The 19,805-nt window shown below is 41.1% G+C and overlaps 1 protein-coding gene across 2 annotated transcripts in view; it reads right to left on the reverse strand.

Moving 5' to 3' along the window:
- Positions 1-19,805, reverse strand: part of DOCK1 (dedicator of cytokinesis 1) — a 320,074-nt gene that overhangs the window by 128,258 nt on the left and 172,011 nt on the right. For both annotated transcript variants that reach the window (XM_030029725.2, XM_030029723.2), the window contains exon 28: positions 6,384-6,485. In XM_030029725.2, the coding sequence (XP_029885585.1) occupies positions 6,384-6,485 (102 nt within the window). The remainder of the gene's footprint in view (positions 1-6,383; positions 6,486-19,805) is intronic.

Consider the following 19,805-nt stretch of genomic DNA (forward strand, 5'->3'; position numbering starts at 1 on the left):
AAGGCAGTTTCTGCTGAAAAAAATAATTTCTTTTCTACACCATAGACAAAGTCTCACAGTCCCTTCTTGTGCAGCATGTGTTGCAGCATACGCATCGCAACACATGCCTGGCGTATGTTGGGAAGTTGTTAAAAGCATACTGGTACATGGAAAGAGAAAAAAACCTAAGATATTCATTTTCATCTTGCAATTACACTAAAAATACTCCCTGAAGTCAGTTGATAAGTTTTCCTTCCCCTTGTCAATACCCTCCTGAAATTTTCTCTTGCCTGAAATCAAGATTATCTGTTTATTAAAAAAATATATGCTCTAGCTCAAAACTGCGATTCAGGTTAAGGGTGGTGGTGCACACTACCCCGACCTGGGGTATACAACAGAAAGGTTTGGTCATCCCAAAACTAGGAGAGACCCTCTCTCTAAAGGGAGCAGCAGTAATTGCTTCTGCCAGTGAAAACCTGACCCAGAACAAAGTTAATTTAGTAGCATAAACCAATTTATTTCTACACAGATATAAACAAACATCTCTTTGGAACAGAAACCTCGTGTACTTTACAATGTAAATCATCTTCTACAATTAGGGAATCTATAATCTCTTATCTAACAATCTGAGTAATATCAAATGCTTGGAGGAAGATAAAGGGGGGAAAAAAGAACTTAATGCAGAAAGTCCTTGATCCACTTCACGCAGAGATAAAAATGAACTTTTATTCCAAGGTTAGCATATTTTTCCTTTGCTACAGCTTCTCAGTAATGGTATTTATCTCATCTATCTGTAAAATGTCAAATGCCTACAAAAAAAACCCCAAATGTTACATTCACTGGACTTTTAACTAAGGCTGTTTTTTATGTAACCTTTTCAGTGAGAAAGAAATACGAAGTTACTGCTCTTGTAAGTATTTCGTGGTGTGTGAGAGCCAGCCTCTTCGTCGCTTTTTATCTTTTGACTCGCTGTTCTGTTAAGATGCTTTTCCTGGCTCAGAAATTCAGTCGGTGGGAAGCAGGGAGCTGCGGAGATCCTGAGGACACAACATCGAGATCACGAAGCAACGTGAATTTCCAGGCTGCTCAGCTCTGCCGTGTGCACGGCACAAGGGTTGCTTTGGGATGCTTTGCATCCCAGCTCCTGGTACCCAAGGAGACACCCAGGCCAAAGAGGACCAACAGAGCATCAGCAGCCACAAAAGACACGTTTTAACCAAAAAAAAAAAAAAAGTAGTACTAGTAAAATAAGTCCTTTGTTATTTTACCAAAATCATTCCCAGCAACACAACATCAATAAAGATGCTTTGACATTAACAGGATTGAGACAAAATTTGGAATTGCTCGTGGTTAATGAGATGTTACTGTTGCATAAGGCAAAATTCATCCAGACACACTAGCTCAGTAAAATGTGTCTTCATTTAAGAGATCAAACTGCATACTTTACTGCTCATTTTTCATGTATTTTGGTGAAAGAGTTACATAATTTCTAATAATCACGTTGCCTATTTTGCTGCCCAAGCACTGCACAGTACTTCATTTGAGCTTGTGCTTTTTTACAGCTGCAGGTATCGGGTGATTTTCTTACCGATGCTGCTTCACAGCTCAGTAATTGAAATGTTAGTGGAAGTGGCACCATGGGAAGGGTCATCACCTATCCAGGAGGGCAGATTTGAGCTCACTGGGCTTTTTTTTTCCCCTTAATACTTTATGAATACAGATGTAGACTTCCCTGATTTCTCGTAGCAAACTTTACCTTACACTTGGTTTGTCACCAGTTTCAGCTGTTGGGCCTCTGCACACTTTGCTAATCAAGCTGCATGTGAGAGTGGATGAATTTTCATATACTTTGTTGATGATCTGCGTTCGTTACTGACCCTGGAGGTCGTGCCACGTATGATTCGACCTACTTTGCTAATTCAGCTCTACATTTTAATCTACTGATATTTACATTTAAATAATCCTACCTTCACACAGGTACTTTAAATAATGCTCTATAACAACTAAGCTAATTATTGATCAAATAAAAAGCTTCTGTTGCTTACCTGTATTTTATGTATTCATAATATTGCTCTCGTTTCCATTTTATCTTTCTTACAGAAAAGCAAATGGTTTACATGAATTAACCTTATATTATGAGCAAACCCCAGCTTTTTTTGGGGGGGTGGGGGTGGGAGTAGAGAGGGAACCTATCAGTTCATGCTGTGTTGCTGTAGAGCCTGCTTATTTTCAGTATACCTAGAAGCAGAACAAATTGTTCTGAACGTTAAAAAAAATGATAAAGACCTGTACTAAAGGAGCAAGGGCTGCAACTCCTGGTCTCTCTCCAACTACAAATACAAATCCTATTTAATATCCCAAGGAAGCAAAATTCACAACAGATAGGACCCCTTCACAATTCCGATCCAATTACAGAAAGAAAACAGAGTAAGCTCAGCCCTGTAACTGGGTAGACAGTGACTGAGGAGGCTTAGACAGTTCCACCTCCCTCGGACTGCTGAGCATCACACCCCGACACACCTGTATCACTGCTGCTATTTTTCACGACCTGGATTTCAAAGAGGTTCTTCAATAAATTCTCAAGCTTAAGAAGAATAACTAGCTAAAACATGTAGGAACTCGATATGAAAAAACTTTAAGCCAAGTTGATGAAAACTTCAGCTTTGCCGAGTCCTGAGCTATAGCAGTCAGAAGTCAAATACACTCAACGACAGCTTTTCAGGACAACTTGACCTCTGCCGGGCTGCCCACGAGGCTGACTCTGGAAAGGCCACTCTCTACCACGGCGGATGGCGCTGGGGGGGCTGCCTCTGCGGGGACCCACCACCACGGGGCATCCCCCGCGACTCTCACGTCCCATCGCGCAAAGAAGAGTCTGCTTAACCCATACAGTCACCCGCGCACATCGACGGCTGAGTCAAAGCTTGTCAACAGAGGATGAACGCCAACGCACATACTTCCATTAAAACCCCAGTGCAAAATATTAAAAGGGGAGAAGAAACTGGAGGTGCAGAAAATTGTAATCTACAACACCCTATGGAGTTTGTCCTTTTACATACTTCCCTGACTCCAGGACGTTGTCTTGAATGCCTTTAGGGAGGAATACTTCTGAGATACTCCACGTGGCAAAACATTAATTTTTATTTTTTTGTCAACTAATACCACATATGTCTCAACTGAATATAAATTTTACCAAGTAAAAAGAGAAGAGAGATCAGGTAGTCCCAGAAATAACATCACTGTTCTCAGATGGTGTTTCATCTCAGGATGATAGCAGGCTTGACAGTAAGAAATTTGTCTTTGAACAGAAATACCTTAATGAACCTAAACAATATATTCTGCAGAGAGATACAAGACTGGTTTTACTGCATTCCACCTCATCTTTTCTAAGATTTTTGAGGCCAAATAAGACCGTTACAATAATCTAAAACTGACACCTACATAACACAGGCCATAAAGTTTCCTCTAGCAGTTCCAACACCAGGTTTATAACTTCTGGTTGAGCAAGAGCACATGCTGAAGAAAGATTTAAGGGTCTCCAATGGTGAAGAAGCAACCACAGCTTCACTTAAGTTCTCCCTTTTTCTTGTAAATTTTTTTTTCAAGAAAAACCTATTTATTTCTGTCTGAATTAATCTAGTTTCTGTTCTAAATCACTGCCTCTTTATGCCTTTAAGATTAAACTGAGAACCCTGTAATAGGGGATGCAGTTACTACCTCCATATGTAAGGAAATTGGGTTTAAATGAAAGCACTTTTGCATCTAAGCTCTAACGGGTGAGTCAAACAGCACTGGCTCAAAAAAATTACTGGACTAAAAAGAAACAGAAAAAGCATGAAAAGTTAAAAGAAGAAGTAGGGAAAGGGTTTTTTTTTGACATCCAAACCATACAGTACCATGGACTATACACATACAGTACAGTTCAGTAGCATCCCACCGCTGAAGACAGAAGAAAACAAAAGCTCTACGAGAGGAACATGGGCCACCTTGAACCATAGGACTGACAACAGTAAAGGAGTAAAGGAGGCAACGCTCCTGGGAGAGCTTCATGGGGCATCAATTCTGATGGTGAAACATCAAACAGTGAACAAGATGTGGGTTTCAAATAATAGTGAAATCTCATCTATGAGGAAATACATATGAGAACAGTAACACCCTGCCTTGGTTGTCACCAAAAAGATTAGGTAAGCTTTTCTCTTAAACAGAGAAACTGGGTTGTATCTTCAACCTTTTGTCCTAAATGATGACTTGATCAGTTTTATTTGTGGTTTAAAAAAAAAAAAAAAGAAAAGAAAAATTAGTTTACTGACTGTAGTTTCCTTTTATCACGGGATTAACAACATTCTGCCATTATACCTCCACACCTTCATTTATATTATTTACACTTTAAAGTCAGTCTAAGGTAGCATTTTCTACCATTAACATATTACCCATTTAATGTTTTCCCAGCTTACTATGTACTTTAGTTTCCCTTAACATACATTATCATTTAATCAACAACAATATTAAAACATTTAAAAGGTACATTTTAATTAAAGATGTAGAAAGTATTACAGCAACTGACCAAGTTTGGATTAGCATGTCTGCTAATACAAACAATAGTCAAGTGACATAATAGTGGAAAACAAGTAGTCAAAAAGTACACATGACGTTGGAAAATATAATTTTAACAGTACAGAACAATTTCAGCTACACAACCCAAGAACACGCAGAAAGGGACAAATATACAGAGTCAAGACAAAAGAAAGAAGTGATTCTTCATGTATCCCAGTGCACTGCATGCACATAAATGAAACTATTAAAACAAGCGATTATAAATAGACCACCTGCCAAATTTCAAATACATAATTACTCCCTTTTTTCACCAAGAAAGTTCTGACCTACAGAACCACGCTTCAGACAATTTAGACCAAAAAAGTGAGACTTCAAAATAAAAACTTTTATTGCCATTAGAATAATGACAGATTTCCTAACCAGTATTTTTCTCTCTGCATTTTTTCATTACATGTTTTAAGAGCAAACTGCTTTTACCTTTTTCCATGTAAAACCCTGTAATCGGTTTGCCTTTTCCAGAGCCAAATGGTTTGAATCACTTTAAAAGTACAGAAATATTTGGCTTGATTAACCTTAATGCTCATGTCTTTTCTGTATGCTAACACCATTATTTTCACTCCACTAGCTGCATTTAGCTCGGGAACGTTTCGTTATTAGTGGAAAACCAAGTGACCATCCATGTAAGTGCTCCGAGATCCCGAAGCAGACTAACGGGGAAGCAACCCTTTCAATACAGCGATACCCATCTGCGTTTCTTTGCAGTTGGACTTTGTCTTCACTTTCTTGAATCATCAGCTTTGTACTTCAGTGATGCCACATCGGATACTAACAGACTGAGCACCGGAGGCTCTAGCACCTTATCTGAAAACCGGCACGGGGCAAAGAGCTCAAATCTTGCAGAATATAAACAGAAATAAGAAGAACAAAAATTGAAGACATAAAGGAAAATGGGCAAGTCCAAACATAAAGAAATTACACAAAGAAAAGACCCTGGGGTTTGTTACGTTGGGTTTGGAAGGAAGAAGGGAACCTAACCAAAGGCCACCTTGAAGATTAAAATACAGGCGAAAGCTGCCTAAAACACCTAACAGAATCCCCGGCACCAGAGTGGGTAATGGAATACAGCTGATCAGGCTTCAGGTCATCCGCTAATTGATGGATCTCAGCCAACAAGTTTGGTAGCTACTTTGCAGCATGCACTTGCCATATGGCAATGATAGTTTCAGGTCACTAGAGAGTTATCTCCTTAGCTATAAACTCCCTTCTATTATGCTCTAATTAAATTGTGTTGTTGGCTTAGTTAGGCTACCGAACGACTCTGAGAAGACAAATTTCAATTATTATTGCTTATTTAACAACTAAGGGCATCTTTAAGGTTAAAATGTTTTGTATAAATTTAAAGCGGGTGGATCTGTAAGTAAAACCTATTTAAACAAATGAAATTGGGACATCTGGAAGATTTAATACTGGAAGTTCCTTTCCTCAAGAAAGCTTTATTTTTTCCCTTCTGTCCTTAAGCAAAACAGATTTTTAGTAATGGCTTGGTACTACTGTTTCCTAATGCTTTCTTTTAATTGCCTTAAATCCACTGTCTCAGTGCTTGCTTTTTAAAATATTGAATGGCTGCAGAGATGAGCTGTATTCCTGTGTGTGTCAGGAAGGTTAATTTTGTCCTTTGCAAATTCCGAAAATGTGTAAGTCATAGAGCTTTATTAATTATTTTTGTTTTAAATCTGTAATGTCAAACACATTTTGTTTACATTTCATAAGCATATTTAACAAACAGTAACAGGAAAAACCCAAACACAAGCTAAACTATCTTAGGGACAGATGAAACATGTTGAACTTACCACAACATCTGACCTCATCTTTCCAAAAGTCTTGATTAAATGAGCGTAGTGATAGTCCTCCATTTGCCTTAAAATGGCAGTCATGCATGCAACAAAACTCCCCTATCAAAAACAAAAGTACAACAAAATAAATTATTTAAGATAAGGCAACATAATACTTGCTATCAAAATGTAATATTGCTAGAGAGCACCACATAATGCAGTGGATATAATTCTATCATTTAAATTCATTAATGAATATGCAAAATTCTGTCACGAAAACAAAAACATCTTGAAAAGTTTCTTTTTCCAATTTCATGGTTTTATCACCATCTTCACTGAAGATTTTGCAACATATTCTTCACATAAAAATTGCTCAGGCATTAAAGGCTTTGGAATGTAATAAACGCTACTGCTAAAAATACCACACTATCAGGATTTGCATTTGGGAAGTCGATACTCTGCTCAAGGAAGAAACCTCTTAAAAATCATTATATTGAGCATCACAGTTAAACCCCGTTTTAATTTCTTTGAGTGGTACTTTCAGGTACTGGGAGGCTTAAAAAACCAAAACAAACCAAAACCCAATAACTTCCATAAAAACAGAATAGCAGTACCAAACATATCTCTCTCAAACCACGGAGAAAGTAAAAAGTAACCCCAAAAAGTTTAGTCTTTCCTTCTGGCACATGAAAGTAGCGTAGTAGCAACTCCAAACCACTTCCATAGCTATTAGAAGTTCCCTTCCCATAAATGACTTTTCTGCTTGTCCATCCTCCTCCTCTGACCATCTGCTAAAAACCTGTTGACTGATTACGGTAATAGTGTCCACGCCTTGAAGAATACTTTTGGAAAAAATCAGCAGAATTACTCAGAAAATAAATGATTCTCTATGTGGTTTGATAAAATTGTAAATTCCCCTTTCGGTGCCATTTTCAAGGTTATTCTGTGCCATGCACAGCCTGGCAGAACACTCGGGAATTTTCTATTCTTTCTAGGCATAACACAGAGTTTTTATTTTTACTTTTAAGATCTGCATTACTTTCAATTTAAAATATTTATTTCTACATCAGTCCAAGTAATTGAGATCAAATGCAAAATGACACTAGGTTATCTGTGTGTGTTATGAGCCCTCTTATTTACAGTCTAATCCCCCAAACTCCACCAGATAAGCGCTCCTTGAATTTGCTTTTCTCCTATGTAATGGAGTTTAGATCTAAACTCCTACATAATTGATTTTGTCCATGTGAGAGCATTATTTTTTCTACACGATGCAAAGGTACCTGACGAGAGCTCTTAGGCATATGCAAACGGCATGAATATGAAATGGAAAGGCCACCCGAGCTGCTGTTCCATGACATCAAAAGAACTTTGTAACAAACTATGACAAGAATAGAAGCTGTGGCTGTACAAAGATAATGTTTACTACTATGAAATGTAAATAAGATGGGATCATCTCAAAAATCTCAAAATGTTAATTGTCAAAACACCATCTAACAAGCACTCTGCATAACAGACACTGTAAAAGGGCTTATGCCTGCAAGAAAATATTCAATAGCCCACATTCAGTCCTATTTCCGCTAATGATGTCATCAATCAAAGTGATGTTTCATTGCTAGTCAGAATTATAAATTTTTTAAATTGGCTGCTTAAGACTAGGCTGCAGATGTAATTCAGTCCATCACTTCACATAAGGCTCTGTAGATGGTTCAGAAATGCTCAGGAGAGCTGAAAAGGAACATTGTTTTGCTTATGGTATCTTTTTACAGACGCTCACTCACCTAAATAATCTGTAAAGTCCATTGCTTTGCAAACACATAAACGTATCTTTACCTTCCTTTGCATAAACACATCAACCCCTCGTTTGCAAATCCAGCCCCTTCCAGGTAATCCAGCAGTGAACATGCAGCCTCTGCTTCCTCCTAACGAAGTAGTTTCTATAACTGGCTAACAGCTTTGGCCGTGTTTCTGTGTTTATCTACCCGTTTGGTGAGTAATTTAAGTTAATACAGATGCCACAACAGCCAAAAGATGAATTTCATGCCTAAGGAAATTATCATGGCAACCTCGTATATGAAAAAAAATGGATGTGGAGCGACTGTTAAACTTTCAAACGCATTTTAATATTCATTTTTAGATACAGCAGCAGCTGGAGAAGAGGATGAATTTGAGTGCCATGTCCTCTGCAGCTACTGGTGACCCCTCTCCCCTCCTCTGGCTGCTCGCCGGGACGGCTGCTTGGACACGAGCCCTCTCCTTCGGCTCCGAAATCCCGGCTCCTGCCAAGGGAGCCCGGCTCTCTCCTTGGAGCAGCGCGCTAATTCGGGGGGGGCTGCTCTGACTGTCCCCATAAGCCAGGGAAAACGATGAGTCACTGAAGAGAGAGATAATTACAGAAGAGTATCTTCTTAATTAGCATGGTGAGACTCAGAAAGGACACATGAAAGTTTAATGACTGGTGGTTAAACACTCTGCTTCCACGTGAAAGTGTGGAAATATGAAAGCTTGTTAAAAACCTGGAACGGTTGCTGGAGAAAAAAAAATACAGAAAAATAAAGAAGCTAAGCAAATACAAATGAAACATAAATACGATGGGATCCTGTAGCACGTCTAAGTTTTAGTTAAAGAAAATTACAGAAACTTGCTAAATGTTGTCATGTCAACTTATGCTGAGTCCCAAAAGTGGTGCCGAGCAGAATGGGTGAGGGTCCTTGACCAGTTAATCAACATTTTTTCCTGTTTCCCTGCATAAAACACTGACTCGTACTCACCTTAGAATTATCTTAGTACCAAACCCCCTTTCTTTCTTTGACAAAGTCTTGTTCCTTTAAGGCTCTGTTGCATTACACACACAGACATCCCTGCTACAACATTTATCTTCAGATCCCCACCTGCTAAATAGTGTTCAAGCCCCTGCTGGTCAGGAAAAATCTATTTAATATTAGAAAAAAGTACACTACCAGTCATCTGCTTACTTTTCATAATTTTCTTTGCACTTAGTGAAGTATCATTTGCAGCCAGCATGCTCTTAATTACAATGCTAATAAAAATTTGTAATTATTTATAGGCAATATTTGTACTGTAGGTGTTTTTAATATGGTCTATTAACTATTTAGCAATAGCTAACATTATTATTAAATTTTAATCTTAAGTTGATTTTTAATCTTTAGTTGGATTCAGAGATCATTGTTAACTTCTGCAGCATACCATCTAGTTGGATTCGGAGATCACTGTCATCTTCTGCAGCACATCACTCCAAGCAATACACAGAAAAAAAGTATCTAATTCTCTAAAAAATCAATTTCAATTTTAACTGTAGGAGTAATTGCAAACCTACGTTTATACAGCAAGTACCGCAAGGCCAACACAGGGGGTTTGCCATTGCCCTGGGCAATTATTAGCTATTTATTCACTGAAATAGTGTCAAGGTTTATACTGAAAGCCTTGCACATCCTTCCTTACTTGCAAAGTTCAGAAATGAAGTAGTCACACAGTGACTAAGATAATTACTACACATCACACCAGAGAAGCGCATTTAATGCACTTTATAAGCAGTTTAATACAATTAATTTCTCTCCTGCCCAAAAGCAGAGGCGCTGGATTCATTCCTTGTTTTCAAACCAGGTACACTGAGGCAAGTGGGAATTTCGTATTCCCGAAGCAAAATCATGGGATCCAGGACATTTGCAAGCCTGTCGTAAGGGAAGCAAGGTCTAGCTCCCATGCTGGAGGACTGGTAATTGGCTACATTAGAAGAAAAAAACAAACCAAACCAAAACACCAAAGCAGCTGATTTTTCTTTGGAAACGATGCATTATTATTCAGAAATACATTCTGTATAAAAAAAATGACCACGCAAATCCAAACTGTAAACTTACTTCTAATTCCTGTAAAATACAGTTCTGAAGGAAATGTTGAAGAGGCACGTGAATGCTCAGAAAGTACTTATTTTCTTAAATTATCTTTATAATAAAATAATAAATGTTCAAATGGCCCATTAACAGATACAGGTAGGTAAATTTTAATATCAAATAATCCCCACAAGTAATAATAACACTGAAAAATTTCAGAATGAGAAGAGAATTCCCTGCAGGAGAGACAATACTTGCCAATGCTTTTCTCCCTCAGGGTTAAAACATCCTATTTTAAATAGTCTTGTCCATTTTCTTCCAGCGAAATCTCTAAGTTGGAAGTATTAAGCTCTTTATGTATAGTGAGAAAATCTAAGAGAAATCAAAACTACACTGAGCTAAGGGATGTTTCATTACAATGTCCCTATTACCGTGATTAGGAACAGATAAAATAGTTTAAGGTGCATTTAGTTTTCAATAAAATTTTCCTTATGTGGCCTTAAAACACTACACAGACAAATAAATAAGTTAATAAATAATTAGGACAAAAAAACACTCAAAAACATTAGAACAAACCTCTCACTGCATTTTGGCTTTCAGAACATTTTCATAGAATTTACTTTGTTGAAAAGGGTTTAAGTCCCTCACAATTACCAGACAGTTTGCAAGGATATAAAAATGAAGTAAGCTTTGCATGAAGTAAGCTTTGCTTACAGCATGTACTCTCTATATATTAGCAACAAATAAAGAAATAAAAATCAGTTGTTACCATTTCTAGAAGCCACGAATGAAATTGTCACTGCTTACGGACTCACAAGATAAAAATCCATTTTTAAAGTGCCCCAATTTTCAACTTTTTGGTAACTGCTGTTCGGAGTATCGGCTGCCATGTGAGCTTGCGCTGCACGATGAGTTACCTCTTTACTAAGTGTAAAATGCAATGTGTCTGCAAACAAGTTTGCTCGCTTAAGCAAAATATTATGAAAGATATTATGACAACCCAACATGGATAAAGCAGAGGATCTCCTGGCGTTTCTTGCTCTGAAGAATACTTTATATTGTAGAATATGTAATGAGCCCATAGCACACAGCTCACCATTAGCTACCGGTTAAAACGCACCAGTGTATGCTCCTGGTCGCATCACCACCAGCGTCAGCAAAAGCACATGGCGAAGGTTAAGACCCAACAGCAAATACGCCAAACCCAGGAATGGGGATCGCTCTGTATGAAGGTAATTCGGCTCCCCAGGAGCATAACGCCTGGTTTCTGCCGACGGCTTTTCCAGGCACCGGAGCGAGCGCCGTGCCCAAGCAGTCTGCGCTGGCCAGCGCACGGCGGATGGAGTCGCAGCTACCATTATATCCTAGTGTGCCGTACAGCGCTTAAAAGCAAGTTTGACGCAGATTCCTTAAGCTTCTACCAGCAGCATCTACCCCTGCCGTCGTACGAGTAAGGACAGGAAGAAAAAACAAAACAAAGCAAAACACTCCTCAAGATACATACATACATATATATATATATATATATATATATAAAAATTCATACATATATTTCTCATAGTATTAAAACAAACATTTCTTTTCCTGTAATAGAAAATCTGACAGTAAATTCAGCAGCACCTTTAGAGAGAAAGTTATTTCATGGATGCAGCAGTAGCAGAATGTAAACAAGTGCAAAATGTTAACATTTATCACTTTTTTTCTTACTGAATATATGCTACTTTCGATTTCCTTAGGCCAAATTCTGCCTTCTTGAACACCAAGTAAATGGAAGGAATAAAACATGTGAGTCTTTTTCCTTTGAGAAACAGAAGTTAACATTTGCAATAATGTGAGTGATAAATGTTTGGGGTTTTTTTCCTGCTGCCACAAACGTTATTACAAAGGCATCTTTCTGCAAATCAAGATCCACTAAGGTACTTTCAGCTGACAAACTCTGCTCTCAGAGCTCCTGGACAAGACGTGCCATCTCCTTTACCCAATCTGATTTAAGCAGCTCAGTACCTGCCTAGGCAGCAAAAACCTCATTCAAGTCAACCCCATTCAGTGTAGGTCCGTTCAGAATGCAGAAGACTGATAAAGAAGTTTATAGGGGAATATTAGCTTACTTAGTCTTGCATATCTTGTTTTACCTCAAAATGTATTTTACAGATCCAGATTTGATCTCTGACAGTTCAATCTCTATCAATCAATAGAAAACTTGTTTTAAAAGGAAATCCTTCACAGGACTTCAATGCTGATTACTACATCCTGACCAGCTGAGCACACTGGTTCCAAAATAGAAAATAATGTAAAAAGAGCCGATTTTCCTGAAAAGAGCACAAGGTGTAAGGACGTTTTCCATTTTCATAGCTGGGGCATGGAAGAACAGCACTTAGGTGTGCTAAGGAAGTCAGTGGGATAATGATGGAGGCTGTCTGCGGAACCTCAGGAGGCTTCTCCTCCAGCCTGCTGAAAGCAGGACTGCTCCAGGGTCGGACCACGCTGCTCAGGGCTTTACCCCCTTGGGTCCTGCAACCTCCAAGGACGGCGGTCAACTGCAAGGAAGAACCTGGCTCTGGCATCTCGACAGCCTGGGGGCTGCTGTTAGGTCCCCCCAAAGCCTCCCTGAAGGCAGAGCAGAACCATCCTGCTGCTGCCAGAAGTCACAAGCTCCCCACTTTCCCCGCCTTGGGGAGCAATCCTGCACCACCAGGATCTGCCAACCCCTCTGTCGCTGCCCCACGGGCTCAGCCCTTCCCACCGCAGAGCGGTCCCACACCTGCCTGCAGTTTCCAACCCTTCTGTAAGCTCTTACAAGCAATGCAAATTAGGCATTTTTACATAAAAGAGAACATTTCAGGGAGGTCAGTTCCATGCTGAGCCCCTGCAGGAACTGCTTAGCGCGACTCCTACGTGGCAAACCAGTAAGCAAAAATTTCCTGAGATACATTTTAAGGCGACAAAAGCTCTTGCAATTAACAAAATAACTCTGTGGATGCAAAATAAATGCAGCAAGGGTATGTTTTTTAGTTTCCTACTTCACGTTTTACTGAAAAGACTAGTTTGAGGATTACAGAGAAAAAAAGCCATAGTGAAGTACCATAATTACATACTTATTTGGGAAGGTATTTTATTTGGAAAGGCTAGTTCTTAGCAAGAAGTCTTTGTCCAAAGGTTTCCAAACTTCTTTCACCTACCAACTGCCAGAAGAATAAAACCTACAGCCACCTTCCCCTGTTTCGGAGGCAGCTCTCCGTTACTCTGCCCAGATGGAGCCATAGGCTCCCACTCCTTTCCAATCTCGGTGAGCGCCAGCAAGGTAAAAATCCCCAACCAGCTCCCCTTCGACACCTTTGCATGCTGTTAGCACTGCTACAAGCTCTGATCTACTGCTTCAGAATGAACTCTGAAAAAGCAAAATCTTGACAATTGTTTCATTTGAAGGAAAATCCTATATTCCCAAACGGTAGGGAAAAAAGGCCCACATCTCTGAATACAGGGAAACCTCTCTGGCAAGAAGAGCAAAAAGGATCTTCACACAGATCAAAACCAGCACCCAAGATCACTACAGCTCAACTGAAATTCATTTTGTAAAAGGCTTATTTATTAGGAACCTGATACACACAATGAGAATATATACAAAGCATTCCCTAGTTTGAAAGCGCTTTGCACTAACTTTCGTAAAAGGCAAGCAAAAAATTAATGAGACATTTTAACAACACCATTTATCATTTTTCTAAGGCTCTTTCTCAAAGAAGTCCATTTTAACCAAAAATGCTTCACTTTAAAAAGCTCTATACAACCTCAGTATTAAACAGTATGCCCTTCAATTGAAATCACAGTGCTTAAGATTTCTGAAGGTCAGTCGATTTATTCTTGGTTTTCTAAATGCAATTGCCTTTCCCCACCTTTTTTCTCCCCCTGCTATACTAAAAATTATTTCACTGAAAATCTAGAGAACTGCCCTCAATAAATCTGTTTCAGGTGTGCCCATGCATCAGTTCCTATTTGAGGAATGGTTTCCACAGAGCCCCACGCAGAGGAGCAACCTTTGAGTAAGGCTGTGCGGTGGGTTGACCCTGGCTGGATGCCAGGTGCCCACCAAAGCCACTCTGTCGCTGCCCTCCTCAGCTGGGCAGGGGACAGAAAATGGAACGAAAGGCTCGTGGGTCGAGATAAGGACAGGGAGAGATCACTCACTAATTACCATCACAGGCAAAACAGACTCGACTTGGGGAAAATTAATTTAATTTATTACCAATTGAGCAGAGTAGGGTAATGAGAAGTAAAAACCAAATCTGAAAACACCTTTCCCCCATACCTCCCTTCTTCCCAGCACAACTCCACTCCCAAATCCTCTCCCTCCTCCCCGCCAGCAGCGCAGGGGGATGGGGAATGGGGGTTGGGGTCAGTTCATCACACCTTGTCTCTGCCGCTCCTTCCTCCTCAGGGGGAGGACTTCTCACTCTTCCCCTGCTCCAGCGTGGGGTCCCTCCCATGGGAGACAGTCCTCCACCAACTTCTCCAACGTGAGCCCTTCCCACGGGCTGCAGTCCTTTGGGCACAGCCTGCTCCAGCGTGGGTCCCCCGTGGGGTCACAAGTCCTGCCAGAAAACCTGCTCCAGCATGGGCTCCTCTCTACACGGGGCCGCAGGTCCTGCCAGGAGCCTGCTCCGGTGTGGGGTCCTCCCCGGGCTGCAGGTGGAGATCTGCTCCCCCGTGGACCTCCCTGGGCTGCAGGGGGACAGCCTGCCTCACCGTGGTCTTCATCACCACGGGCTGCAGGGGAATCTCTGCTCCGGCGCCTGGAGCATCTCCTGCCCTCCTTCTGCACTGACCTGGGGGTCTGCAGGGCTGGGGCTCTCACATCTTCTCACTCCTCTCTCTGCTGCAGTTTCTGTGCTGCAGCAACTTTTTTTTCCCCCTTCTTAAATCTGTTCTCCCAGAGGAGTTGCCCCCATCGCTGATGGGTTCGGCCTTGGCCAGCGGCGGGTCTGTCTCGGAGCCGGCTGGCATCGGCTCTGTCGGACATGGGGGAAGCTTCCAGCAGCTTCTCACAGCAGCCACCCCTGTAGCCCCCCATTACCAAAACTGTGCCACGCAAACAGGCTTCAAAGATGGAAACTTAGAGCAGAGCAGAGAGATGTGCACTGACATTTGTACATCACCTAAAAAGACAGAGGAATCTGGAGTGGTACAGGTCAGTTTAAGATTTACCCACTGTCCCCAAATGCATTTAATGATGTTTTGTCAGCTTTGCTGTTACTGCTCCAGCTGCTCACCTGGGTTATCCAAGCGGTAATGCAGCTGACATTCCCATCGACAGCCATCAGCAGCCTTCTCCCCCAGCACACGCCAGAGAATTTTTAATCCCACTACAGCATGCATTGGCACTTTTGAGGGGCTACAGAGAGCGGTGGTGGGCACCCCTGGGTGCCCCTTCCTGCGGGACTCTCCAAACCCTTTCCCTCCCACGGGCTCCTCTTAGCTTCAGCCTCCGCTCTTCCTCTGCTTCAGTGGAAAAACACTGTTCTGACCCTCTTCCTTGACAATTCAACCCACCCTGCCGTTTAAAGACATCTCTCTGCAGAAAGATCTTGTTTGTCCCTTTCGGTCTCTCTTGTAAACCGGAATTTTCTTCCATATAATGAGACCTGACTGGAGATAGCCTATCTCCAAAGTTCGCGTGCATACTGGAAATCTCTGCTCTCCAATTTAAGTACCAATGCCATTATCTGCTACTTATTTGGGGCCTGAAGTTAAGCCGAGTGAATAGACATATTCATAAACACACACATTCATTTGGTCTGCACTTTTCCAAAATCCTCATCAACTGTTTCAGCGTTTGGGGAAGTACTCATACAAAAGCACCGCACTAAGGCCTCCACCTCTCCCTGTCCCCAGCATCAAAGAGGAGCGACAGATAGGTGAATCAACAGCCCACAGAAATGGGTGCACACTCTCAAACACGTGAACAGACAGTGCAATCATCTTGGTACAGACTTAACATGGGAATAACAAAGTTCCTGACACTAATACGAACCTCAAACTAACTGCTTTCCTCGCCCCAGGGAAAGCCTTTCATCTTGTTTATTTTAGATTTCCCTACACAAAATTATGTCTTACTTTCTTCACATTATTGTTAGGAAGCTAATTTAACTGTAATTATTATTATCATCCTCTGAAGCACTCTCAAAATGAAAGACATGTTCTCGCACTCACTGTTAGATAAATGACAAGGAAAAAAAGCTGAACTTTCTCTGGAGCAAACAGAAGTCACCAAAGAGCTAAAATAAAAAGGAAGCTGGAGGATAATATGGCCGAGACGCAGACACGCGCGCAACCAGCGCAGGAGCGTGTCCTCTCCTTGCAGCCTCCTCAAGAACCAGTGGACCAGAGAGGTTTGGTTTTAACTGCGTCGCCCAACGCTGCTGCGTCGGCACCAGCTACGGAGGCAACAAAAGGGGCTCAGCGCTGACCCACAGCAAGACTTACAACATCACCGCCAGAGAGGAGATGCTCACAAGAGCCAGGCAGTCGGCTTCTTTCAGCACGGCAGGCTACAGCCTTTGCAAGGATACCGTAGGACGCACAAGCGAAATATAGTTTAGGGATCCTACGCCACAAAACTTTACTCTGGGCTGAACACCTCTAGAAACCACAAGGTTGGCTAATGCAGTCAGAACCACATTTTACTTATCAAACATGATCAATGTTGAAAACCATGTAAATAAACTATGACCACGCTGATGCAGACCAGCTAAAGAATTTAAGTTTTGCAAATATGAGGAAAAGATAATTTAAGACAATTGGCATCCTATCTTAAGAATGACTGCACTGAAGTAATTTCAGTAATTGTGATAGCCTACAGGTATTATGGATATCGTCTCTGCAGCAAGCAAATCACGCTGCACTAAGATATCACTATGACAAATCATGGGAATACTAAGGGAAGATATATTATCTTTCAAATGAACCTCCTCTTCATACAAGACAGGTGACCCTGCCAGATGGATACACTGCTAAAAGCACCAGCCATTTTTAAGACAAATTATTCTACTTTTGGTGCTTCTCATTTGACTGTTGTGACATAAAATATTCAGCAACTGGTTTACTGAGGGACTCAGCAAGCCTGAAAGAAAGATCAGAAATATGTGCAATCAAAATTTAATTGATAGAAACACGCAGTTTAGATATCGTTGGATTAAAAAGCAACTTGCAAGAAGAGGTCTCTTTGGGGAAGCTTTTGCATTTTTTAACTAATTTTTACCTTTGGCTCGTCATCACATAAACCATCACGCCATACCGCGGGGGCTGTTCTGTTACGAAGTTTTCAGGACAGAACAGACAGTGGGTATCGGGAGGAGGGTTATGGGGAAGGCAGTCTCTGACGTTGTGCTGTGCTTCTCGGCTTTCAGTGCTTTGGAAGGTTACATGGTCCTTGCAGACAGGAATTACTGCAAGGCTCTCATCAGTGTTAAAGACAGGGCTCTTTTCATATTTGCATGTTATCAAAATGAAAACCCCATTATAGACAATGTTCTCATTCCCTCCTCCGCAAAGTGTAGGAAAACTGATTAAATAGAGAAAGACAGCACTGCTGATAACAGTCTGGTCCTTTATTACGACTTTTCTAACTTAAGTTCAATTTTCTGTTGTATTTCATAGCATAGCAGCAAAATTAAGAGTATTTATACAAATCCACGTACCAATATGGTAAATAAGAGAAATAGAATTTCCCGACAGGTTAACATTTTAAGTTAGACTTTCTGTACCAATATGGACAGATAAGAGGAGCTTAAAAGATTAATACCTAGTAGTAGCAAACGGGATTTCACAGAAGTGAAACTGCTCTTCTCTGCGTACAGGAGCATCCTCACCGTACCTGCCTCTTCCCTTGGAATCTAGCTCCCAAATCACACCCGCACTGCTCCAGGACAGATGCAAGGACAGGGTCTGGAGGAGCACAGCTCCTGCTAATGCACATGTTGCAACTTTCATTCGAAAGTGAGAATACAATTCACCGGAGGAATAAGAAAACCCATTATTTCCATTACAGAGCCACAAAGCCAGAAGCACAGTGAGCAGATGCAATTTGCACGGGGTCCTACGCGAGACCCTCGCAGCGCTGTGAGCAGAGCGCTGCTGCCCGCCGAGTTGCAACCACCGCAGGGTCTGGGCTTGAGCCTTCACCTCTCCCGCAGGGACAGACGGGAACATCACCACCATTATCCTACAGGAATTGTCTACCGGAAGGTTTTCTCTTTGTCTTATGTCTGTGTAGGTTGCCTCTCGAACAGGCAATCTTACTTTGTCTGTAACTTCTTTGGGTTGTTCGATTTTGTAAAATGTGCGCAAGGTTTGCCAGGAACAGAGGAAAAACTCAGTAGTGTTTCCTTTAGAAAACAAAAAGCAAGACATTCAGATCGAAATATTTTCTGACAGGCAGTGAGGGAGGCTATCTACAGATATTTTGAGAAGTAGCCATATCTGTTTTTCATAAGCATACACCATCAAGGAACACAGACCTATGCAGCACTGTATTTAATTAAAGGAAACAGGGAAGGACTCATCTGCAGAACCTGCAAATGATACGTGGGTTGCGTCTCCAAGAATGACACAATTCGTCTCCGTAACATTATTAGATTTGAATTTATTTCTTATTAAACTCACAGTAACTCAGAATACTTTGGGGGATTCTTTCAGACAACCTATTGCTAAACAATGTACAGTATCAAGAAGAGCTTCAAAGCTCAAAGATACTTCATGAAAAGAATATGAAATCAATCTACAATATGCAATCTAAGCAAAAAGAGCTGAACATTTCTACTGGGGAAAACTAAATTAATTAAAACTTTTTTATTACTATTTGGAACGATGACCAAAAAGTTCAACACAATATGCTCCAACACGATGCTACTGAGCTCTTTATCCTTTTCCTGCTGCAGAAATCAGCACACCTAAACTCAGCAGAAATCCAACACCAGCAGGACAAAAGGAGACCATCAGCTAGGTCAAGGACAAACTCAGATTTTGTCTGATTTGGGGCCAATCACAACATTCAACAGCACAAAAGGAAACACGAAACTCCTGGTAGGACCACAACAGAGCCGGTGTGGGACCGCAAAGCCCGAGCTAGGCAATCCTCTCTCGGACCTGCCCAGTTTTCGGGTATGTGCAGGGACACCTCTGCCCCGCCGTAAGGCCAAAGGAACCACGCTTCATTTCAGGAGCAGGAGGCAGCACGGAAAAATAAGGCAGCAGACGCCATGAAGACAACAGCACTTTCTCAGCTGTGGGCACAGAGGGCAATGAAAGGCGATTTCTGCTTTCGGTCCTTCCTGACAGTTCTCAGGGTAAGAACAAACAGTAAATGGGAGCAGCGCTAACTCATGTGAATAAAAAGGATGAATTCAAAAAGCATTAAACTGAAATACATTTCTTTAAAAAAAGTATTTAGAATACATGAAAAGCGTGATGACTTAAAGAACTAATCGGTTGGAATAATTTAAATTTGAAAAGCCTATTTTAAAAAAGCCAAACCACAGAACTGAAGCAAGCAGCCGGCCAGCACCTGCACGTACATCTTTTTGAAGTAATTAGACCAGGT

This window comes from Aquila chrysaetos, chromosome 11 (assembly GCF_900496995.4).
Source record: "Aquila chrysaetos chrysaetos chromosome 11, bAquChr1.4, whole genome shotgun sequence".
NCBI classification, from domain to species: Eukaryota; Metazoa; Chordata; class Aves; order Accipitriformes; family Accipitridae; genus Aquila; species Aquila chrysaetos.